This window comes from Manacus candei, unplaced genomic scaffold (assembly GCF_025592945.1).
Source record: "Manacus candei isolate 608988 ecotype Guabito, Panama unplaced genomic scaffold, ASM2559294v1 h1tg000061l, whole genome shotgun sequence".
NCBI lineage: Eukaryota > Metazoa > Chordata > Aves > Passeriformes > Pipridae > Manacus > Manacus candei.
Window position 1 is genome coordinate 6776122 of NW_026138109.1, and position 25468 is coordinate 6801589.

At 48.8% G+C, this 25468-nt stretch overlaps 1 protein-coding gene across 1 annotated transcript; it reads left to right on the top strand.

Moving 5' to 3' along the window:
• Positions 1–1406: 1406 nt before the first annotated feature.
• On the top strand, positions 1407–23468 carry VCP (valosin containing protein). The gene is made up of 17 exons (XM_051804613.1): positions 1407–1564; positions 6390–6501; positions 6882–7054; positions 8849–8991; positions 12089–12219; positions 13898–14029; positions 14433–14535; positions 16261–16394; positions 16603–16738; positions 17750–17862; positions 18461–18625; positions 18730–18852; positions 19937–20149; positions 20854–21162; positions 22028–22183; positions 22467–22621; positions 23009–23468. The coding sequence occupies exons 1-17, from the start codon at positions 1548–1550 to the stop codon at positions 23112–23114; spliced, it is 2421 nt and encodes an 806-aa protein (XP_051660573.1). The 5' UTR covers positions 1407–1547; the 3' UTR covers positions 23115–23468.
• Positions 23469–25468: the final 2000 nt, after the last annotated feature.

The window sequence follows — 25468 nt, forward strand, 5'->3', positions numbered from 1 at the left end:
AGAGAAGGGGTTTTGGCTGAAGCACGCAGCTCTGAGGTCTAAATTCCACATGGAAATTCACAGGGATGGGAGCAGGGTCTGGACATGTGCCTGTGTGTCCCTGGTGTGTCCCAAATCTGTGGCCCCTCTGTAACAAATGATCAGGGGTGAAGAAACACCTGCCCCTGCCCAGTGCTTGGTGCAGCTCATTTTGGGTGAGGAAGGTCCCTTGGCACATAATCCGAGCCTTTGTCAAGCCTTGTCTCCCACAAGAGAAAAGGGATGTTTGGGAGCTGCTGGCAAAGGATGAGTTGGGAGAGAGGAGAGAGGACATGACAGAGCTCAGGAGAAGCATGAGGCAGGAGCTGCTGAAGCCTCTGAGCATTGGAGGGACAGAGGGGCTTTGGGTTGGCTTTTTCCTGCAGTTCCTTTGGGAAAACAGCTGGCCATATCCTGGGCTGCATCCAAAGCAGGGTGGGCAGCAGGGTGATAGAGGTAATTCAGCTCTGCTCTGGTGAGACCCACCTGGAGCACTGCATCCAGCTCTGGGGTCCCTAGCACAGGATAGGACACGGACCTGTTGGAGTGAGTCCAGAGGAAGGACACCAAGATGATCAAAGGGATGGATCACCTCTCCTACGAGGAAAGGCTGGGAGAGTTTGGATTGTTCAGCCTGGAGAAAGCTCCAGGGAGACTTTCCATACCCTCAAGGGGCTGCAAGAGATCTGGAGAGGGACTTTTGAAAGAGACATGGAATGACAGGATGAGGGGGGTGACTGCTTTAAAGTGACAGAGGGCAGGGTTAGATGAGGTTTGGGGAATAAATTCTTCCCTGTGAGGGTGGTTTCCCCCAGGCACAGGTTGCCCAGGGAAGCTGTGGCTGCCCCATCCCTGGCAGTGTTCAAGGCCAGACGGGATGGGGTTCTGAGCAACTGGATCTGGTGGAAGGTGTCCCTGCTTACGGCAGGCGGTTGGAACCAGATGATCTTCAGGGTCCCTCCCATCCCAGGGCATTCCACGATCCCACGGGCAGGACCGCGGGAGCCCCGGGTGGCGGGAACGGCTCCGCGTGCGCGCCCCGCCCCTCCTCATTGGCCCTTCCCTGGGGCACCGCCCAATCGCGGGGCGCGGGCGGGCGCGGGGGCGGGACTTCCCGCCCGCATGTTCCCGTCGGTGGCTCTTCGCCTTTGGCCGCCCGGGCGCTGTCATTCAGCTGAACGCCGCGCTTCGATTGGCTGCGAGGAGCGGCGCCTGGCTCGCGGCGATTGGCCAGAGGGCGCTTAGGGGGCGGGGCGAAGGCGGAGCGCTCACCCTTTTTTCTTTCCCCACCACCCATTGGCCGGGGTGGTGGCCGGGCGGAATTTCCGATTGGCCGGCGCAGGCTGTTGCTAGGCAGGGCAGGCGGCGTGGGCGGGACTCCCGCCGCCGATGAGTCGGCGCTGAGGCTCAGCCAGCGCGGACGCCCCAGACCCGCCGCCCGCCGCCCGCGACCCCCGCGACCCTCCGGACCCCCCGCCCGCCCCGCGGACCCGCCGCCCGCCGCCCCTCGTCCCCTTCCCCGCATCACCATGGCCTCGGGATCCGAGTAAGTGCGGCCCCCGCCACCTCCCCGCGGGCTAGGCCCTGCCGCGGCCTGGGCCCGGCGCGGCCCGCCCGCCTCTCCCGGTGCGGCCCGCGGGCCCCAGGCGGGCGGCGGCGGCGCCAGGACGGGGCTGGGCCGCCCCCCGCCGCCCGCACCGCCACGGCCGGGCCGCGCCGGGAAGTGTCGAGTCATGGCGGGGGGGCGAGGCCAGGCCGGGCCTCCCGCAGGGCCTTGCCCGGGCCCGGGGCCGCCGGGCCCCGCACCGCGGAGGGCTTTGTTTCCCGGCCTCGTCCCGGGCACCGCGGGCTCGCCGCGGCCCCCGGGCCGGGGCTGGCGAGGGCCTTGGCGCTGGCCGACGCCGACATGTTGTGCCGGGCATGGCCGAGGCGATCGGCGGTGTTTTCCTCTCGGGTGTCCGGCCTCGCTCTTCATGGCTCTGCTGAGTTCCAGGCTGAGAATCGTCTTCTGCTCTCCTCAGAAATGAGTAACAGCCCCTGCTCGCAGCCCACGTGCCCCTCGAGAGGAGTAAAATAGAACCGAAAGATAAATTTTCCCCAAAGCAGGGATACTCGAAGTGACTTTTTGGCCTTGCCAGAGGCGCTTTTGGTCCCTTTCCTGTCCTTTTGCGTGTGTTTTCCTTTCCTTTTGGCACTCCTGGAATCCGGACCTGCTTGGTCCTGCCGGGGCAGTTTCAGCGAGGTGTGCCAGGCATTCTGTGGCCATGGTGGGAGTGACATTCCCAGAGCCTTGCTAGCAGCCGAGCAGGGTGAACAGTGTCTTTAAAAGGGGATTGCTACGTTAGCAAACTTCTTCTCGCCTGAGTAGGAACCAGCAAAAGTTACTTTGCAGCTGGGACGGAGTTACTTTTTAGATGCCATTTTTTGTCCCTGCTGCTGGCAGCCATCTTGCTGAGCCGAGCCTTAGCACGGCAAGTAAGCATTCCAAAAGCTCAGGGAGTGTGGGTTCTGAAGGGATTCCTGTTTTCCTGTGCCAGCCTGTCTGAAGCAGTGTTGAAAACTTGGCGTCTCCAGCACGAGTCTGAACTCACCCCGTGGTTGTCTCGTTTCAGTAAGTGACTGCAGTCACCACATACCTCAGGCACCTTGCTTGTGGACAAAACTGTATTTATGAATTTTTTTTGTTCTTGAAAACCTGCCTGGGAAAGGCAGTTTAGTCTGTAATTCAGATGTTAAGGGTGGTAAGAAACTGCTTGTGGTAGGAAACACTCTCCTATCTGGGAAGTGATTTCATAAGGAGGGTTATAAAAAGCCAGGCCAGCACACAGAGGGCATGGCAGTTTTCACTTTTGTTTCCGCAGCTGGAATCATTCTGAGACAGTGACTTTTTGCTTATTTTTAGCACAGACTTACAGGAACAGCTTGTTTCCTTACTTTAAGCAGGGCTTTTGAGGTTGGTTGTCGTTTTCAGGAGGATCACTGATTACTTTCTGCTCTGACTCTTCATACCCTCCCCTGTGATGCCTCTGGGTGTTACGTGCTGAATGAGGGGAGCTCTGACACAGAGAGAAACGGTGGAGTGATGAAAGTCCGTGAAGTTGTGTCAGGAGAGGTTTAGGTTGGATATTAGGAAAAGATTCTTCACCTAGCAGGTGGTTGAGCACTGGAACAGGCTCCCCAGGACAGTGGTCACAGCACCAAGCCTGACAGAGTTCAAGAAGTGTTTGGATGATACTGTCGGGCATGTGATGTGACTCTTGGGGGAGTCCTGTGCAGGGCCAAGGGTTGTGCTCGATGATTCTTGTGGGTCCCTTCTGGCTCAGGATAGTCTGTGATTCTCTAAGTTGTAGAAAGTCCCTCTGCTCCTTCCCTGTGTCAAATGGGTCTGTTGAACTGCTTTACTGAGGGAGGGAAGCGGGCTGAGGATGTGAACAGGGAAGTGAACAGGGAACCCACTGTGGTTGTCCTTTAGTGCTAATACATATTTGCTTCAGTTTTATGGATGTCTTGCACTTTGTGTACAAGCTGGGCCATTCACGGTGCTGAGCACTGTGTCCTCTCTTCTGGCCTCTTGTCTAGGGGCAGCTTGAATTTCCTTTCAATTCCAAAACAGCTCTAAAGCTGCAGTTTGTGTTAAGTTTGTCTCTTTGTTGAGTCAGGGAAAGAAAGGAGTGAGAGGGAAGGTGTGTGAGGGAGCTGACAAAAGGATTGGGTCAGGGAGATGATTGGGAGGGTTTGCACTAGGCTCTCTCTGATAGAAAGCTCACTGAGGAACTGTAAAAATTACCTAGGTTAGCTGTCTGTCCCTACCCTTTGCTGAAGCTTGCCAGCAGGAGTAGGAAAATTGGCAGGAGAGAGCCCCAACCCCTGCCTTAGGGTTTCCTGATTGGTATTTTCTGTTCGTGCTGCCCTTCCCACAGATGTCAGGGTTTGTCTGAGTGTGGTTGAGGTGCACAGATCTGTTCGGCCCTGTAATTTCAGCTATAGCAGGAGCAACCCCCAGAGAGATGCAACAAGGGTAAATGGTGATGGTAACAACACTGTAAATTACTGATGGAAGATGGGGAGTGCTTGTCTGTCCAAGTGCTTACCCTTATCTGCAGGAGAAATAACATCATGCCTATCTGACTTGTAATTTTGTAGAACTTTTGTTTTTATCTCAGCAGAACTGTCGGGTCAGAGCACTGAAACTGACCCCGCGCATTTGAATGCCTCCATGCTGTTTCTTGGAGACTTTTATTCCATTTTTAATGCCTCCAAGCTTTTCGATCGCTCTTAAGTGCACTTGACATTGATCCAGCCCTCCCTTCTTAGGGAACTGTAGGTCCAGTTCTTCCATACCAAAACTTTTTTCTCACATTCAGCAGAACCAAGTGGACTCTTGCCATGTTCTTCATCACTGTCGCGCATTGGGAGATGTCCTAACTTTCTTTCCAGTTTCCTACAGCTTTTGGTTTGTGGACAGTTTTGGTTGAAAAGCTTCCACTTGCTGCCTGGTCCCTTTACAATTTATTTTTGATCTTATGTCCCAGGCTGTTTTCCAGGCTTTGTGGCAGTCCCTGTGTCCCCAGGGACAGCCACCCGGTTCCAGTGACAGCTCATGTCGCTGGAATCTGGCAGCGGTTTCTTATCAAAAGGCCTTTGGATCCACATTTCATGGTCAGGGGGGTATGAGTTACATTCACACTTGGAACAAGCCAAATAGGAGTATTGTGTCTCCCTGGTGTCCCTTACCTCAAATTTTTAAATCTTGCTGCTAAATTAGTTTCCAGTGGCCAGGAGCTAATTCTGAGGCAAGGTCCTTACAAGTAGGTTGTTGGTTTTATGCACTGTTTAACCACAACCTGGCCTGAAAATGTATTCAGTTTCCTTACTGCTCTTTTGGTTTTCCTGGAAATCCCAGACTTTTTAGGACTCTAACCAGATCACATTTTAGATTGAAGATGGAATTCATAAGCTCCTTCCAGGATGTATCCGGCAGCCTTTCTCGTGTCCTTTTTTTGTTCAGAGACTAGATCTATAATATCTTCCCTCCTTCAGTCTGCAATGAAGAGGGGCAAAAAGGTAACTTTCCCAGTAGTGGCAATCCAGGAAAGATATGTTTTGCAACTTCCCCTTTTGTTCACTTAAAATAATGTTGCCTGTCATTTGCAACATGTTTCCTGTGCTGCTCAGATTTACGGGAAGCTTGATAGCCTCTTGGAAACAAGCTGGCTGCCCCCACAGGCTTGCTCAGTATTGTTTCCCCTTTTATGTACTGGAGGAAGGAGCCAAGACCATGTAGCCTGTCTTGGAAAGGCCTCTGTGTTGAGGAGCAGGGGTAACATCACACCGTAGGTATGTCACCCCTCTCTGATGGACTTCTAAAAATGCAGTGAACATGCCAAATGATGCCCAGCTGCCATTTCCACTCAAAGTTTGGGGTTTTTTTTCTGGTCATTCTATCCCTAAAGGAGCGAAAGGGAGCCAAAGTGTATGACTCTCAGCATTGCCCACAAAGCTCCCTGCTCTTTGCCAGTGCTTGCTGCTTGCTTAGGGCAAAGGGAGACTTTGTTTTCTTTGTCACAATCAAGTCAAACTGTGCAAAGTTTTCCATTCTGACACTGGCACATCTGGAATACTTGGAGAACGTATCCTCCGAAATCACTTGGTTCAAATTCCTCTTCTTTCCTAGAGTGAATTATTCGCTGTATTAGATTTTGAAGGAAAACAGTTAATAACCTGCCTCTCTTCCCTTTCCTCGGTGTTTTGCTTGCCCTGTTTTATCAAGGTGAATGGATTATCTCTTGTGTTTTTGTGGTGTCATAGGCTAGAGCTGCAGTGACTCCTGTGAAGGTATTATGGAAAGGTGCTTATATCCTAAAAAAAGACGCAGAATCATTTTCTATGAGCACTTGAATATTTATATTAACTTGCTAGGTTTAACTAATAAGCCTTGGCAAGCTAACCTCTTACAGCTCTTCCTATCAGGAGAGCTGCATCATTGTCCTTTAATTCCCCTATTTACCTGGGATTTCACACCAAACAGACTTCAATTTTTGTTTTGTTGGCAGTGTTTACATGTGATTTCAGATGAGTCTGAGTAATTCTTTGAGGCAGAACATCTTACAGTCAGCAACATCTCACTGGCCACTTCTTTTCATAGATAGCTTCATAGCTCTTTCCATTTGAGGCTCGTAGTTATATTTACTGACGGAAAACATTGTCCTTTGAACTCCTGCAGCTGGCCCCTGGTAAAAAAAATGTTCCTTTTTGTCCTACAAACAAGTGTAATTTCTAAAAGACAAGACAACAAAGAAACTTACAGGAAATGGGGGTGGCTGGGCAGGACCAGTGTCACTGAGCCTCATGGGTTGTGTTCTCTCTCCCAGCTCTAAAGCGGATGACTTATCGACTGCTATTCTGAAGCAGAAGAACAGGCCCAATCGGTTAATTGTTGATGAAGCCATCAACGAAGACAACAGTGTTGTGTCACTGTCCCAGGTGCGTCATCTGTAGAGCCAAAGCATTTAATCTGGTAATTTTGCAAGCCATTGCTGTCTGTTAACTTGAAATGTAACTTTGCAACATGACTCTACAAGTGTTTGTGTCAGAAGCTACAGCTATCACAGGGGAGGGAGGGTTGTCTTGTTTCTCTTCAGTGATAAAATGTTTTTTTGAGTCTCGATTTGTGGGATTCATTTGGGCTTGTGCCCTTACTTTGGCTTCGGGATTAGTTCTACACCAGCATAGTGGGAGCCTCTGTGCTTGTGGATTCAGTGTATCACTTCCAAGGTGCGTTTTCCGAAGTCAGGTAACTGTCCTTCAAATGCTTGAATTCCTGTTTTGTCAAAAGCTTGTTCTGACGCTCTCGCTGTTTACAGGCAAAAATGGATGAACTGCAGCTGTTCAGAGGAGACACTGTCCTGCTAAAAGGGAAGAAGAGGAGAGAAGCAGTCTGCATTGTTCTGTCAGATGATACCTGCTCAGATGAGAAGATTCGCATGAACAGGGTTGTTCGCAACAACCTGAGGGTGCGCCTGGGTGATGTGATCAGGTGAGGACACAATGTTACCTGTGGAAGGAATTAGCAACGCGGTAGTTGTGCTCGTAGTATCCGAGCTGCCCTATGGCAAAAAGAAGTTAAAACTTGCTAGAGATAAGTGGCAAAAAGAATGAAACAGTCATACAGCAGGATTAAAAATCCCCCAAGAATGCTTGTATTCCAGTTTCTGTTGTGAAAAGAATTTTAAAATTAGGAACGCTTAAAAAACGTTGCGGGGATTTTGTTGTGCAACACTTACAGAAAGCAGAATCACAGGATGATTTGGGTTGGAAGGGACCTTAAAAGTAGTAGGAAAGCTTTGAAGTATGGATCTCAGCTTACGGGGGACAGGTTCCATTCTGTGATGGGAGAGGGGAGAAAGGGAGCATGTGAGCATTTCCCAAACATAAAAATGGTAGTATGCAGTCTTAAATATGAGAGGGCTAACAGCTCTTCCTCCTGAACACTGTCCCAGTATGGAATATTCTGCATTTTCTGGGCAAGTTGGAGCCTGGTTTCTGACACTAGACTTTCTGAGGTGGTGTCTGGAATAATCTTTAAATGCGAAATATTTTTCATACAAACTTCACAGATGAGAGAAATTAGGCCATTCCACCCATCTCTCTACCACTAAAAAATGTAATTTTTAAACACCAGTGTAGTTGGGACACAGTGGTGCTTTGTGCCTGTCTGTGGATTTAAAATAGAGGTGAATCCTTACTTTAAACTGATGTGAGGTTACTGTTGGAGTCTCTTCTAGTGTGACAGCCTGTGCTCTCCTCTGTCGGCACTGCGTCTGTAGTGGTTCTCAGCCTCCCAAATGTGTTAACAATTGTCTTGACTCGTTGTGAGGTGAAGGAATTTTCAAATCTCTTGCCCTCAAAGTTTTTTTTGCCAGTCTTTAACTGCTTACTGTGCCCTCATTTCTGCCAAGATCCAGATACGTGCTAATCGCTTCCTGGTTGTGATCTGTCAACAGTTTTCCTTCTGGGATAGTATGTCTTTTCCTTCACCCTTTTGCTATGTCCTCTCTGTAAGGCATGTGGTAAAAGAATCTGTTGGGATATGTGACAAAAGTCACATATGAAAAGCTGTGTGTTTAGCTACAGTTCCACACAGGCTTCTCTTAGCTGGCAAAGCCGGTTTGAGCTTTCTGCCATTGCTTGATACTCTGAGCTGTGGCTAAAGTAGGCTGTTTCACCCCACAATAGTAACTGTAGCATGTATTTTAAAAGGGGGAAAGGGCCTCCAACCTTTAACCTAATTGTCAGCCCCCACAAAGTGGGATTGACAGACACCTGGCTGCAAAGGTGTTTACCCCTGGTTGGTTCTGTGAGAGCCTTTGCTCAGAAATCAGGTTTGTCAGCAACAAGAACCCTGGTCTCTGTAGTAAGTGAGAGAGAGAAGGAACAAAGAGTTTTCCCCAGCTCACTTTCCCATGCAACTGGTTCTTGTGACTTGTGACTATTGCAGGTCTCTAGGCTGCATTAGTAATGTGTGAATATGCCTTGGGGACAGTGAGTGGGGCTGCAGGAGAGCAGAAGGATAGGAAGAAAGTATGAAACTCCCCAGTGGTCTTGGGCAGGGCTGAGAGGAGTGAAGGCAAGTGTGTGCTGTGAAGACTAGCCCTTGGTGGTATGATTTTTGCATTTTCAGCATTGAAATGTTCTTATGCAGGTGGGAGGTCTCACCGGGACTTGGTGTGGTCTTTAAATGTACTTTCCTGGAACGGGGCATCACTGCCTTCTCCAGACTCAGGTGTAAGTCCAGCATGATGTGGCTAACTGGCATTTTCTTCCGTTGCAGCATCCAGCCCTGCCCAGATGTGAAATATGGCAAACGTATCCACGTGCTGCCAATTGATGACACGGTAGAGGGGATCACGGGGAATCTGTTTGAGGTCTATCTCAAGCCCTACTTCCTGGAAGCCTACAGACCCATCAGGAAAGGTAATAATGCCTGTCATTGAAGTCCTCATGGCAGCAACTGTGAGCTAGTCCTAAGACTGAATACAGAGAATTTCTAGAAGCTTGCACAGGTTAGATTAGACCGACATCTGTGGAGTGAGATTTGTTGGTGTTGATTTAAATTTTCCCTAATCTTCAGAAGGAGCTATTGCTGCTGCTGGCTGGCAGAGCAGTTTAATAGCTCTGCTTTTTTTACCTGTCTAAAATGAGAGATCATCAGAAAAGGCTCAAGTGGGACTGGGAGAAAATTTCATGAAACTAAGTTGCTACCTTTTGATGGAATTGGGGAGTTGCCTGCATATTAATGAGTTGTTTGGGTGTGTGTAGTACTTACCTGGTTTTCTCAAAGTTCATCCTCAATTAATATGGTAATCAGAGGGGGAATCGGGTTCAGACCCCCAAATGTGGAGTGGTGGAGATGGCTGCTGCAAGGTGGTGGTGTGCATATAGCTGCCATAGAATTTATAATATGCAGCATTATATAGCAATTAGCATAATACAATTTAGTTAATTTCCTACTCTCACTCAAAATCAAATCACCTTGAGCCATACATTGTACTTCCCCATCCTCCCACATCACCCACCAGGTGCACCCAGGTCCTTGAGGAAGAGCAGAACCATGGATGGGCTTGCCTTTGTCTGAGGCAGGAGTAACCAAGACTGTTTTCCCCATCCTATTTTTTATGTGAACTACAGGAACTTTATCCCCTTCTACAGTACACAGAAGCATTGGTTGGGCAGGGCCAGTCACCAGGTGGCTTTTGCTAAATGTGTGTATGTGTTTGATGGTCCTACCACCCTTTGTGCTTGGTGTAGTCCTGAACAGTCCACTGAATCATTTGATTTTCCAGAGGCTGGTGCACGATTGGGAATGTGATGCACCCTCTCAATGCCGTGTCTCTGGGACTGGAGTAGCCTCAGTGCCTGATGGTTTGTCAGATCCAAAGACCTTTTCCTCTGAGGGTATGGAATAGTGTTGAACAAGGTTCCATGGGCCTGGGCCAGGTCCCAGCACACTGCAGTGATCTGAGTCTCTCTCAAACTGCCAGCATGACAGCACACTTTTTTCCAGATATTTTACTAGTTTTTCAGGACTGTACACTTATTCAGGATTGAGACACCAAACTGTTGGAGGTAACCACTGTCTTAGTTGCTTTCCCATACTATTCCACACACCCTGCCACTCATAACTATCCATGCTATGAACACATCTCTGGCTGATGTTTTAAATACTGTTAACCTTAAACAAGACCTGAAGCACATTCTGCAACATGCTGGTTCACAGCACCAACCGTGACAGAATTCCAGAAGCCAGAAGTGTTTGGACAATGCTCTCAGGCACATGGTGTGACTCCTGGGGCTGTCCTGTGCAGGGGCAGAGGTTGGACATGATGATCCCTGTGTATCCCTTCCAACTCAGGATATTCCATGATTCAGTGATAAGGACTAGCTTGGTTTCAGGTGTTTTGAAAGGATATTAAAAATCTTTCAAATTCTCAACCGCTACTTTAGTCAGCCCGAAGGAGAAGGAAGACATCGTGAGGGAGGGAGGAGGTGTAGCAAAGGTGCAATTACCAGTAGTTCCCAGTGGATGGCTCCCGAAGAACTCAAGGAGAAGCGGTGCTCAGTGCAGTTACCAGATTTGCTTCCCTACCAGCAATTCCATTGTATCATAAGGCACTACTACGAAGAACAACCCGATGATAACCTTTGCCCAGGCCCCAAGGACCATAAATATCACCCCAGGGAACAGGTACAACAAAGTGTTAAAAAATACACCCTGAGAACAGGTGCAAATCTACATTGTCACCAGCTACTGATACAATGAGTGCCTGCTGGGATCTATCCTTGTCTCAACCCTTTGTGTTCCTGTTGGGTGCAAGAAAGGAATGTTTTCCTTTGACCCCAGCAGGCAAATAAGTATCACACGCAGCCACTCACTCATTCCTCACCCAGCCACGGGATGGGGAGGAGATCAGGAAAAAAAGTAAAAATTCGTAGGATAAGAACAGTTTAATAATTGAAGCAAAGTAAAATGTAACAATAATGAAGATTATAGTAGTAATTGTATTGGAAAAGGGTAGTGATGAAACCAAGAAAGGCAAGTGTTACACAACACAATTGCTGACCACCTGCTGACTGACGCCCATCCCATCCCCCAGCAGTGCTTGGCGTTCCCCAGTGAAATCCCCCCAGTTTATATAGTGGGCATGGCATTCTGTGGTGTGAAATATCCCTTTGGGCAGTTCGTTTCAGCTTTCCTGGCCATGCTTGCTCCCAGTTTTTTGTGCACCTGGTCCTCGCCAGAGCATGGGACACTGATAAGTTCTTGGTTCAGGGTAAAGACTGCTGAGCAACAACTGAAATATCAGTTTGTTATCAGTGTTATTCTCATAGAAAATCCAAAGCACAGCACTGTATTTACCAGTTACTAAGAAGAAAATTACTTCTATCGCAGCTGAAACCAAAACAAGTATACCAGTTTGCACCCTGACTAATTTCCCTTCTTCAGAGTAATTTAAGTAATAACTGGGAGGGTGTGGAGAGAACCAAATGCACTTTTGGGATTATGCTCGTAGCACTTCTGCTGTAAATAGGTCTGAATACACTACAGACACAAGCTGAAGTTACCCAGGGTCTGTAGCCCAGTTTAGCCAGGAGTCATAGTGTTATTTGTTATTCTGTTTCTGTATACAGTTATAACTAGTAGCAACTAGTTATAATAAATTCAGAATGAATTTTTATTTCTAGAACAGGCTTTCTGCCTGTTCTAGAAATTTTAAATTGAAACTGAATGGAAAAGAAATGTGATTCCTTGCCTTTGTGTTTTGTATTTGGGCTGGGTGTTCTCTTCTATTGTTTGCTGTTTCGTACTGGATGAAATTTGAGAACTTAAGCAGTGCTTGGGTGGTCACAGTAGGTGCAGATCTGGAGTTTAACACACAGAACAGTGTTACAAATGCTAGCACTGTCTGCTTGTGTAACCCCTTTCCTTGAACTCTGGGGCTGCTGATGGTACAGGGGTCAACATTTTGGAGATGTGGGTTGCAGGAGGCCACTGATGTGTGGGATTTTACAGGTGACATCTTCTTGGTGCGTGGAGGGATGCGTGCAGTGGAGTTCAAAGTGGTGGAGACAGATCCAAGCCCTTACTGCATAGTGGCTCCAGACACAGTGATCCATTGTGAAGGAGAGCCCATCAAACGAGAGGTGAGCAGAATCCTGCCATGTGGTTCTCCTGCTGAATCTCCTCTGTCCAAAGTCTATTTCCATGGCAGTGTTTGAGGGCAGCAGTATTTGGAGTTCCTGTTTTGCCATTTTCTATATTGAACATAATGGTTAGAAACTCTGTTTTCAGGAGATAAACTGCTGCAGAAGGTAGTCAGAGAAACATACTTCCATTGTCCTTCTTCATATACTGAAGGCAGCAGGGTGTAGGGTTGCTGATGAGAAGCATGCTTTGGCAGCAGCTCTTTTGCATCTGCTTCCAGATACCTCATGCTGGAGGTATCTGGATACCTCAAGCTTAGGTACTTCTTTTAATTCCAGTGTGCCCTTGATCCATAGCAGGGAGAGCTTATAATGCTGCTAAATTTCATGCCACGTGAAAAGAAAGCAATTGGTACTTTTTGAATGAGAAATTTGAAATCCCAAAATGGATGACTTTAAGACACAAAACATGTTTCCCCAGTCCCTTTAGGTGTCTAGCCTTGAGTGTTGCAACCTTAAGGCAGCCTGAAGGGCCTGTCTGACAGGTCTTGGTCACCTTACTGTTTAAGAGTAGGAAATGAGCTATGGTAGATGCATAATTCATAGAATAGGTGCCTTTTTTCTACTTGAAAATAGAGTGAGTGCTGGTTTGTGTTTAGCTGTATTCATCTCTGTGGCACTTGTGAGCTGCATCTGGGCACCCCATGAATCCAATTTGGGCCCTTCAGGACACAGCAGTGATAGATAGGAGCAAGTTCAGCCAAGGTAACCAGAATGATGAGCTGGAGGTCAGAGGAGGGACTGGGGTCATGGAATGATGCAGACTGGATAAGGGAAGGCTAAAGGGCAGGCTTCCTGACAACTGCCTGGTGGGAAGAGATAGATGACCAGGTTCTTCTGAGTGCTGTACCCAGGGACAGGACCAGAGGCACTGGCAGTAGATCCTAGGAAAAATGTTTTCCCCAGCCCTGGAGCAGGGCCCAGAGCGGGCAGGAATCTCCAAACCTGGAGACCTTCAGTGCTTGATAGGTCCAGCCCTGCTTGAAGTAAGTGGGGCTTGGACTGAGCCCCTCTGAGATTCTAGACTGTTATTTTATTATTTTGGTGTGGCCTAATGTTACAGATAACTGAGGCCAGTGTAGGTTTGGACAGCTGAATGAATGGATGCTGTGAAGAAAGGATTGGTTACAGTTGATCTTATCCATATGTCTGGATCTAACATTCTGTGCTGATTGGAGTCAGTCGCAAAAGACAATGCTGCATCTGCGAACTGTGTGTCAGACAGACCATGTCAGGTAGTTAGACACAGCACTTTCTATTTAAGGAGAAAGTATATTTTATACTGATGTTGTCTCTTATTACTTCTGTTAGCCCCATCAAAGGGTCACAGAGCTTGTTTTGTGCTAGAGTCTGTAGGGAACCTGGCAGCAGAGGCTGTCATTCCAGAAGGTGGGCTTCAGTGAAGTCTGAGTACGTGCAGGCAATTCCCTTTGTATGTCTGGGAAGACAGAGCTAAGAAACAATGGTAGAAGACACTAGGAAGACTTGAAAGTGAGAATCTCAAGACAGGCAAGAAATGTCTACAAGCGAAAATCCGTATTCTTGTCTTCTGTAGACTGGGAGGGGTTGTTGAACTATTGTTTTCACTGAAATGTTTAATGTGTTTCCTTCTGGGTAGGATGAAGAGGAGTCGCTGAATGAAGTGGGCTACGACGACATCGGTGGCTGCCGGAAGCAGCTGGCTCAGATCAAAGAGATGGTGGAGCTGCCCCTCCGACACCCTGCTCTCTTCAAGGCCATAGGAGTGAAGGTACGTCCCTGTGTGCACCAGCTGGATGAGTGGATCTCTCCAGGATGGGGGTTTAGGAGGCACTGGGGAGGGGAATAAGTAATCTGTGTTGGCTTTTTTTTTTTTTCCCCTATTTTAATGCTGGTGTTAGAAGAGTATTTGCTTACTTGTTCTGGACACAGACTGAAGTGCTGGCATCTTGTAAAGGGAGTGATGCTTTGAGTCAGAGCTGCCAGTTACTGGCAAGGTTTTTGTTGTGTGTTATGCAAAGTATAAGGGTGTTGATAGCAATACTGCGATGGCAGCTGTTGCATGAGTTTGCATCACAGTTTCAGACTGGCTTTATCAAATGCTTACAGTTTCACTGTGAAGCTACTTAAGCATTCAGATACTCACCACCTAAGCCTCTGGCCTTTGTCCTCAGCCTCCACGTGGGATCCTGCTGTATGGTCCTCCTGGCACTGGTAAAACACTGATTGCCCGAGCGGTGGCCAACGAAACGGGGGCTTTCTTCTTCCTGATCAACGGTAAGTTTTGTGGCTGCTTTGGCCCCAGATCTGCTGTGTGCTCATTCATTCATCTTATGGTACAGAATGATGTTAATAGGGCATGCTTAGAGCCACATTGTCTCCCTGACATCCTTCCTTACCTCTTTCAAGTGGGCCTCTGGGGACACTTGAAGGCTGTTTGTGTGGAAGCATCTGTAGTGGCACTTCCCTGAAGCTTGACTGTGCTGTAGCAGGACACTTGGAAGATTGCAGTGTGACACAGGAATTTGGAGTCTGTCTGTCCGTTTATGTTGGTGAGGACAGAGCTGGCAAGGTTTCTGTTGCTCCCATCATGTTCCATTCAGAAAAGAAGCTGCTGTGGCTGTGGCTTTCTTTCCCCTCAAGTAAAGTATAAGACCTGTTTTGTTTCATGTAAAATTAATTGGAAGGAACTTTCCAGAAAGCTATAATGAATTCCTTGGGATGTTGCTACAACTGACAGAACTCCTGTTGATAACTCCTCTGTAGCAGCTGAGGTGGCTGCTGGTTGATATCTAGTAAAGGCCAAATTCTGGATTTTCTGCACTGCTTTTCTGTCCTATTTTAGTCAGTGCTGGAATAACTGAACATTTTTACTGAAGAAGTGCAGCTTTTCTTCTCTGATTTCAGTCTTGTAGGCCCGTGACAACAGCAGCAAAGGAGAATGTAACACAGCACAGCATTGACCAGCAGTAGGGAAGTGGCTTGCTTTGTATCTCAAGATAGTGGATGTAGATGGGCCTGTTTCAGCCATATGTCACCCTTGTCATATACTTCCTCAAGTGTGTGCAAGCTGTCACTGAATGCTAATGCACCAGCCGTTTCTTCAGACACTGGTACATCTATTGCATAATAAAAATAACATTGTCAGAGTTAGCAATGCATTCTCTGTCTGCTGGTCCCAGCTCTGAGCTGCAGGCAGTGTTGTAGACAGAGCTGGTATGAACTGGTGAGTTACCTGTAATGAAACACTCAGAGTACCTGCCTACACCCGTGGTGCTGTGGCTTGGAACCTTAGTGCTCCTGAGGGTCAGGTTTCTTTTTCTTGGGTCCTTCAGAAGCATACTTTCTGTTCATTGCCACTCCCATCAGCATGATGCAAAAATCTGTAAACTTTCATTAGGGTTCAGCAATTGCAGATGTCAGAGGAATGCTGTCTTTCCTTTTGAGATCGATGTGCTTGCACACTGTTTTTTATTTAACCTTTGAGAGGAGATGGGGATTGTGGTTTTGTTTGTTCGTGTCTGTTTGATTTAATTTTTTAAACTCATTTATAGGATCATACAAAGGTAAATGTGTATCTGTGTAACATAAGCTAAAGGTGGCTTCACAGAGCTTTTTCCCTCCCTACCCTGATAATTCATCACCATATAATTTGATTGCTTCTCTTGCAAGCTAGGACTGGCATTAACTGTGTGTGGTGGCACATTACAGAGAAGCTCACCAGGTGTGAAATAGGGTAAGGAAAGAGGCAGCTAAAGGTAGCTCATTGACTAGTGCTGCATTCTCTTAGATTAAACTGAAAACACCAAAATAATGATAGAAAGTAATTCTGCATGCTGGTCTTGCCTTTCAGCTGCAGATTTAGTGAACTTGATTGATAGTATTTGCTTTGGCTTGAAATATAGATTGTTCCATGTGGTCGTTGTACTAAAAAAATTCAGCTGCCTGTTTTTGGGGCTAACTGCCTCTCTTCTCGTTGCCACAATGTTGCTATTTTTTTAGGTCCCGAGATAATGAGCAAGCTGGCTGGTGAGTCTGAGAGCAACCTGAGGAAAGCCTTTGAGGAAGCAGAGAAGAACGCTCCCGCCATCATCTTCATTGATGAACTGGATGCCATTGCTCCTAAAAGAGAGAAGGTAAAGAGAGCATGTCCTTTTTGGTAGCAGCTGGCACAAATCTCTGCGTTTGACTACGGGGTAAAGCAGTTGGGTTGGGAGTGAGAAGGACCCTATACAGTTCTTGATGTTTGTTACCATCATGTTGTATCTGCATGCCCTGGCGCAGTGCTGGCTCCCCTGCTCCTTGTAGAGCTGTTGGTGTAACCACTGCTTTCTCTCTGCACAGACACACGGAGAGGTGGAACGTCGCATCGTGTCTCAGCTGCTGACCCTCATGGACGGGCTGAAGCAGAGAGCACACGTGATCGTGATGGCAGCCACCAACAGACCCAACAGCATCGACCCAGCGCTCAGGAGATTCGGTAGCACACCTCTTCTTGTGTGTCACATACTTTGTTGCAGGCCATGCCTCAGGGGCCCCGGGAGGATTGAGCAGAAATTAATGCTTAACACTTCCTGTGTGTTACATAAACTACTGCCCTGTCTCCAGCTGCTTGCTAGGAATTAATTTCTGGGCTTCCGGCCTTTGGTGCCGTTTTCTGTGCCACATTAGGTGAGAGCTTGTAGAAATAATACTTTGAAGTGGAAAAGTGTGCTAGCCTCTCTTAGGTGAAGCTATTTCAGGACACGCTTAAGGAGTAAATGCCGGAGGGGATGCTCATGCCTTAGACTGCAGAAAGCTCTGAATGATCTATTTCTCTGTCTTTTATTAATGAGAAATACAGTAGATTCTGAGATTCAGGTGTTCAAAACAGTGCATTGGGAATGAACGTCTGGTGTGTGACCACTTGGTAGAGTCTGTCAGGTGTGTAGGGGCAAATGGCCTCTTAAATATGTAGTGAGCCATTTGGAAGCACAGCCATGACTAGAGGAAAAATACAGGTGTACATACCTAACTAAGTTAATATTGTGGTGATACCCTGGTTTCCTACCTCTCTGGTTTCATGTGTTTGATTGCTTGGGTACTGCTGTGAAAGTTCTGAAAAATTAAATCTCTCAGTAATTGTGACCTCTTGTGATAAAGGCACAAAGGTAGAAATAAACAAAAATTTGTCATGGTATCTTGGTTTGGGGAAGCATAATTTCCTAAAAGTGAAACTTAGAAAAAATTACTAAACGAGCAATGCTATGTGTCATATAATCCTGAACACTAGCTAATACAGTAGTCTCACTTCCCAAATGGCTAAAGTCTTTCCTTCTCCTCTGACCTGTCTCTGCTACTGTGCTGTTAGATGCTGCAGAGAAATGCAAAGCTCTGGCAGTCTCAGAAGTTGTTTGTGGCATGTCATCATGTTGTTCAGTCAGAGAAGGCAGCAACCTCAGCTCCTCTACTGTGCAGAATCAAAAGCTCAACAAGTGTTTGTACTCCCCAGGTCGCTTTGACAGAGAGGTGGATATTGGTATCCCAGATGCCACTGGGCGCCTGGAGATCCTGCAGATCCACACGAAAAATATGAAACTGGCTGATGATGTGGATCTGGAACAGGTGAGTAGTGTGCTATTAGGAAAGCTTGTCTCATTCCTGGTGCTCTTGTTTTGTAGTGGGAGAGTTGTTAAGACTTGACCAGATATATGTAGTTGCTCGATTAGGGCAGCGTGAAACTGCAATGAATGTGTGACCTCTGGGATTCCTTCTGGCTGGTGTATCAGTGAAGAATGGCGTGGCTAAGTGAAACAAATATGTATCATTCCAATCTGGAAGTGCCTTGCCATTGTCCTCCTGGGTTTGTTTGCTGTGGTGTTCTATTTAAAAGGGCAGCAGGCTTGAAACAGCTCCCACACAGCTGGATGAGCACTGTGGTACAACTGGACACCATCTGTAAGTTGGATGGTGCCTGTCATCTCTGTCCTGAATGAAGAACTGCAGTCCTCAGGGTTATCTTTCTGCACACCATCTGAATTCCAGATGCAGTTTTGATCTCTGGTAGGCAGTGGAACAGCAGTGTCTTTGCCTGTTAAACATGTGGTAGCACTTGGATCCGCAGGAAAGCCCTGGTGTTGCTGTCCTACATCCAGAGCTCTGCACCTCCCAGTGTTGACCTTGCGTGTATCCCTGTGAGTCATAGTCAGTGCTCTGCTTTCAGGTGGCAAACGAGACCCATGGCCATGTTGGTGCTGACTTGGCTGCTCTTTGCTCAGAAGCTGCTCTTCAGGCTATCAGAAAGAAGATGGATCTCATAGACTTGGAAGATGAAACCATCGATGCTGAAGTGATGAACTCGCTGGCTGTGACCATGGATGACTTCAGGGTAATGCAGGAGTGCCCCTCTTTCTTCTGGGTGCAATTGCTTCTCTGAAGCAAGTAGAACATTACATGCTAGAATTTATATAATGCTATTTGTTGTATTGACAGTGGGCTCTGAGCCAGAGCAACCCTTCTGCTCTTCGGGAGACTGTGGTGGAGGTGCCACAAGTTACCTGGGAAGATATTGGTGGTCTAGAAGATGTAAAGAGAGAACTCCAGGAGCTTGTACAGGTAAGGCTTTATGAAAGATTTTTTGCTTAGCCAGCTTGAAAAATAATTATGATAATAAAATTCAGAATGTCTTCATTTTCCTGTTTGGGCTGCAAACACGGTAAATGCAGGGGCTTTATGGTATCTGCTTGTAGTGGACTATAAATACCATGCTGTTCCATCTTAGTGAACTTGGAGAGGAAGGTGCTGGGAGCAGCATCAGGCTTCCCTGAGCTGAGTCTACAGTGACATTTTGGGTGGGTGTTGTGCAACATACAGAAAGCCACAGTTCTGCTTCTCTTAAGTGGAGACCAGGAGTGGGACCACTGCTGAGAATCATCTCACATGGTGGCTTTATCTGCCAGGCAGTGGATGAAGATGCTCCTACAGAGAGCCTTTGAAGGGCTCCCCATCAGCCTTAGCACAGGGACAGGTGAGAAGTAATTGCAAAGCCCTCTACAAAGGGAAAGGCTGGGACAAAAAGTCATGAGTGATCTGTGGAAGCTCCAGGTGTCTGTATGGGCATGATTTGGTTTGATACATTCTTGCTTTCAGTTGGCACTGTAGAAACATCCTGTCTGTGAATAAAAGAATCTAAATTTTCAGTCTAATTTTCTGATGTTAAAATCATCACCTGTCTGTGTCTGACCTCATTGCTGAGGATAAAGGCTCACATCAGACACCTTACCTGTCTCTGGAGAGCAGAGCAAATAGGTTAGGTAATGAGCTGTTCCCTTTTGCTTCTACAGGGCAGAGTGAAACTGAGGTTAAGTGTGCTGGAAAACTACCTGAACTGGTACTTAGTTCCTAGAGGTAAAGGGGTTATTTAGGGCAGCTTTCCAACTTAGCCATGGTGCTTTTGAAAAAATGGACCGGTGTCCACTTAAAAACTGCAATGGCACCAGGCAATTTCTTGTGTTTAACTCAACAGACATCTCAGGTAGTGTTTCTGGTAGGCAGAGAACCCAAACTGAATCAGAGAAAGGTGTTCTTGCTCATGGCAGTGGATTTGGACTGTCCCTTCCCACCCAAAGTATTCTGTTCTTACAAGGTACAGGCCTGTTCTGGCTCATCACAAGAGGTTTCTTGGTTTGTTTTCCTTCAGTATCCTGTGGAACACCCAGACAAGTTCCTCAAATTTGGCATGACCCCATCAAAAGGGGTTCTCTTCTATGGGCCACCTGGTTGTGGTAAGACGCTGCTGGCCAAAGCCATTGCCAATGAATGCCAGGCAAACTTCATTTCCATCAAGGGGCCGGAATTGCTCACCATGTGGTTTGGCGAGTCTGAAGCCAACGTGCGCGAGATCTTTGACAAGGTAAAGTGTTTCTTCTACTCCCCATGCCGTGTTTGTGCTGAGGTTCCCTCAGAACTTTGTCCCCACCACATCTGTCTTACTGGCCTGGGTTTTTTTTGTGTCTTCAGTGTTTTTCCCACTTGGCCTGAGAGAAGGTTGAAGAATCCCTAACCTCCCTGGACCTGTGTGCTGGTGTTAAAGCGCTCTCATTGTGAACAATTTTTTTCCGTATTTCTCACTGGGATTTTCTTTGTGGCTGTGGTTTCTCCTCCTCTCACTGCACACTGTGAAGAAAGATCCAGCTCCCTTTCCCAGTAACTACGCATTAGGTAGCTGAAGACAACGATTGGACTTCCCCCTTCCATTGGATATATCTCACCTGCTTGCGTGCCTGAATAACCAGTTGACATCCTCAGGTCTTGCAGGAAGAGTTCTACTCCAGCAAAATGGCTCCAGTTTTCCCTCTAGTCACTGGAGTTTGTACTCTTCTGCCTGGTTCACAGTTCTCCCACTTTGGCAAAATTCAGCTTGTTCAGGAGAATTTAATGGAGGGTTTGTGTGGCAGGGAACTACTCTGAAGCAGCTCTTCCAAGCTCTCCTTGTGGCAGCAGTGCTCTGGTGCTCCTCTGAACTGTGTTAATGGTAGAGAAGGCTTAGTGTGGAGTCGGCGTGCCCCTTTTTGAGAGGTATTAGCAGAGAATAATGGCTCCCATTGCTTTCTGCAGGCTCGCCAAGCAGCCCCTTGTGTGCTGTTCTTTGATGAGCTGGACTCCATCGCCAAGGCCCGAGGTGGGAACATCGGCGATGGCGGCGGTGCCGCAGACCGTGTCATCAACCAGATCCTGACGGAGATGGATGGCATGTCCACCAAGAAAAATGTCTTCATCATCGGTGCCACCAACAGGCCAGACATCATTGACCCGGCCATCCTGCGCCCCGGCCGCCTGGATCAGCTCATCTACATCCCCCTGCCTGATGAGAAGTCCCGGGTTGCAATTCTTAAAGCCAACCTGAGGAAATCACCAGTTGCCAAGGTAGGATCTGTGCCCTGACTGCGTCTGGCTTGGGTTTGCTGCATGCTGCTCGTGTTCCTCACAGGCTGGGGACAGCACAGGGGCCTGGAGGCTGATCCATGTGGTAGGGTGGAAGAAGAAGCTTGAGCTCGGAGCCTAGGTATCAGCAAAGCTAAGTGCTGGTGTGCAACCACAGCAGGTCTCCACACGTAGTGGGGTTCTGCTCACGGTGCAAGATCAGAAAAGCCTGTTATGGTGAGATGGAAAAGTTTCTGGTACTTGAAAAAAAAAAATCCTGTAGAACACAGGGTGGGGAAATTGAAATTGAAGAGGAACCATTGCAGTGAGCTGTTGTTGAACCCTGCCATAGGCAAGAGCTGTGTCCCTTGCCTGGGGAGAAGGAATAATGCAGCTGAGAGTTATTCAGAGAAAAGCAGGCATGAAGTAAGAGCCCAAGCCTTTTTGTGCCCAGCTTACCTTTTTAGGGGTTGTTGGGAAGGAAAGTTTCAAAGGAGGTTGCTGTACTACCCTCTCAGCTGAGTGGGAGGAGGAGAGCTCAGTTGTCTTGGTCTGCCTGCACCCCATCTCTATTTCCAGTCTGATGGTGTTTTGTTTAACTCCTCATGCTGAGACCTGAGCAAATCATATCCTAAATCTGCAAGTGCAGAGGCATTTACAGCCACCTTGTGGATTCCTGGTGGGTGTGAGAAGCATAGCCTGCTTTCATGTGTGGTTACGTTTTCCCAAAACCAAGAATCTTATCAGCTGATTTTTCCAAAATTGTCCATAGTTAAGGCAGCACCTTCGGATCTGAAGACACCTCTCTGTCACCTGAGGATGTGAGGTGTTAAGGAAAGGCCTCTCTTGCTTTTGTGTTTTTCACCAGGATGTCGACCTGGATTTCCTGGCTAAGATGACCAATGGCTTTTCGGGGGCTGACCTGACAGAGATTTGCCAGCGTGCCTGCAAACTGGCCATCCGTGAATCCATCGAGAGCGAGATTCGGCGAGAGCGTGAGCGGCAGACCAACCCCTCTGCCATGGTGAGTGGGGCTCACGTATTCCTCTGGCATCCTCGGGGATGAGCAGGCTCCTGCACGGAGTACAGAGCTGGAACACTTCCTTCTCATCTTCTGGGAGGTTGAGGACCCTGCTCAGGGGCCTCGTGGTCAGCACTTGCTCACAGGAGGCACCTGCTGCAGCCCTGACTCATGCCTGCCTCTCCAGCCCCTGCCATGGGGGTAGTATTGGAGCATCCTGGCCTGGAGGGAGGCTCTGGATGGCCTTCGGGCACACGATTCACCTGGTCCCTCTGTCCTGCTGTAGGAGGTGGAGGAGGATGACCCGGTCCCCGAGATCCGTAGGGATCACTTTGAGGAGGCCATGCGCTTTGCTCGCCGCTCTGTCAGTGACAATGACATCAGGAAATACGAGATGTTTGCACAGACCCTACAGCAGAGCCGTGGCTTTGGCAGCTTCAGGTACCTGTGGGGTGTGAGGGGCGGGTGGCACCTAGGCAGCTTTCTAATGGGTTCTGGGCAACAATCCCCTTTTCCACTCGGAGTTCCTGTTCTCCCCAGTGTGTACAGCACACATTCCTGTTCCCCACAGCATGGTGAGTGTAGGCTGTGCTGCAGGTCAGTTGTAGCTGCCCTGTTAGTGCTCCTCAAGTCCAACAACCTTTCTCCTGTAACACAAGCAACAGCCAGCAGCTGTGAGCCCTTTGACCTGCCCTAAGGCTTCGTCCCATTCCTCCTGCCTGTCCTACGCGTCAGCAGGGGTTGGTGCGGAGGGAGGGGATGGTGCTGAGCTGCGAGGAGGCTTTTGAACAGCGTCTCTTCTCTCCCCTCCTGCTCTGCTGCACACAGGTTCCCCTCAGGCAACCAGGGCGGCGCCGGTCCGAGCCAAGGCACGGGAGGTGGCAGCGGGGGCAACGTGTACAGCGAAGACAATGACGACGATCTCTACGGTTAACTCGCTGTCCTCGGTGGACCAAACTCCACACCAGGCCACGTTGTACAGGGAAAAATCCAATGTTCAGTGGACTCTTGGCTTCTTCATTCCTCGGTCAGAACAGTGTAGCTGCACGTCAGACTTTGTACAGGGGATGTTTTCTGCAAACACAAATCCAGAGTGGTGTTCAGTTGGGAGGCAGACAGTGAATTAACAAGGAAGGGGAACTGACTTAATTTCTGAGAAATTTCTGTTCTAGTTTATGTGGCAGAATCAGCAGCTTTAGCAAAAGGGTACAACGCTAGCCTGTATTAAAAAAATAAAACCCCACGAAAAATAATAAAAAAAAATTAATAAAAATCCCACAAAACTCTAGCCAGGCCCCAGCAGTTCCTTTGTGTGGTGCTGGCACTGTCTAAGCCTGTGTCTCTGGTGCTGTCTGAGCACTCCTTGCTCTGGTGGAGTCCATCTGTACATGTGCTTTCCTGCTGTGATCAGGGCTGCTGTTCATGTGTAACTCCTCCTAGCTCTACTAAGGGGAGAAATGGCTTTGGCAGGGTCTCTGCCCTGCCCTGGCCTGGTGGGAAGTGCCAGATAAGAGCCTGACAAGCAGGTACCTGGTGTTGCTTCTCTAAGTCTGGCCATGAGCTGTCAGATCTCCTCCTGCTTTGGCTCTGCAGCAAAGGACCTCTCCAGCAATCCCCATCTCTTCCAGGCACAAGGGTCACTTGGGCTGCCTCTGGTGTGTGCAGTGCAGTGTGACACCACTGTGGTTAGGGGAGAGGGGATGCTCAGCACATTCCATGTGTCTCAATGGTCTTGGAAGATCAGCTGGCCTTGCGTGGTGTCCCAGACCCAATCGATGGCTTCTGATCATGGTTTTTCTTCCTTTCCCCCTCTTCTGCCTTGCTTGGTTTATTTTCTCTTCTCTGAACTGAAGAATGTGCACTTATGTATTTGGTTTTACGTCAGGAAGCCCTGGGTCTGGAGTACAGCCCAGCCCTTGGCTTGACGGGGGTGGGGGGCCCTGTCTTGAGGCAGTGGCTGTGGGATACACAGAGCAGCTGAGTACTGTTGGCTTTTAGGGGCTGCAGGAGCTGAGGGTTTCTGCAAAAAGGGTAAAATGCAGTTCGGGTGGCAGAACGTATCCCTGGGCCCTTGGGGCTGAGCCACGATGGGGAGGGCAGGAGTTGTGTGGGGCTGAGCTGTGGGGTTTCTGCCCCAAAGCCTGTCAGATCTTGCAGGGCTCCATCAAACCGGCTCCATTTAAGGGGGGAGGGATTTACCGGCAGAAGGATGAGCGGGGGCTTTCATAGCAGTGGGAATAAACACTGAAATTGGGAGCGCTGTGTTTAAATAGCTCAACCTCCTGCGGGGGTAGGAGGCGGCACCGACACCGGCCCCGGGGAGGGCGGGCGGGCAGCTCAGGTGCGCTGTCCTACTTGGGAGCTGTCTGGCGGCACTGCTCTCCCTGTCCTCACACCACCTCTGTCGGGGAGATTGCTCCTGCCGGGAAAGCCTGTGGCAGCGGCGGTTAAGGATGGGAGGGCTGGTGCTTCGCCTGCCCCACTCCGGTTTTGGGTTAAATATCACCGGGAACTGTCACCCAGGGCTGTTTATCCTCTCCAAGCTCTGCAGGGACACAAATGCTGTCCTGTCCTGAGAGAGGCAGCTCCAGCTGCCCCACCCAGGGAAAATAAGCCATCAGCTTTTGGCCACGTGGGAAGGGATTCTCTGACAGGAGCTCTCCATGACTTCCTAAAGCCTTTCTCAGCCTGACCAAGGGGTGGAGATCTCCCTGCCAGTGTAGGGACATCACCATCCAGCAAGTCAAGGGGAAGATGGATCCTGGACTCTGTCTGCTGTGGAGGCTGGGGCAGGGATTACATGGGATGCTGGGTGAGTGCCCCAGCTCCTGGCAGCCCAAATCTTCCCTAGCACCTCTCCTAATTACAAACACTAATTTAATCCAGCAAGAGGGCTGGAAAACCTCATCTTTCTTCCCTGCCACTTGTGGGACATGGCTCCTGATTCGAACAGCACCCGCAGGAGTTCCGAGAGCATCTGCCCCTGTGCTGTGTAACCCTGCTGGGAGGCTGAGGGTGTCCTCCAGACCAGCACTTAGAGCAGCCAGGGAGCTTGGCTTGGCCACCCTTCCCTGTGAACCCCAGCAGCCCCAGGAGGGCTGTTGGTATCGAGGACAGAGTTTGTCCCCAGCCTGTGCCCCTTTCCAGATGCCCACCACTTCAGCAGAGACCCCTGGCAAGAGCCTTTCTGGAGCACTCTCCCCTCATCCCAGCTCCTTGCTGGGCAGTCCCCAGACGTGCTGGAGGGAGGAAGAGGCTGTTGGCTCAGACTTGCCCTGGCTGTTGTGG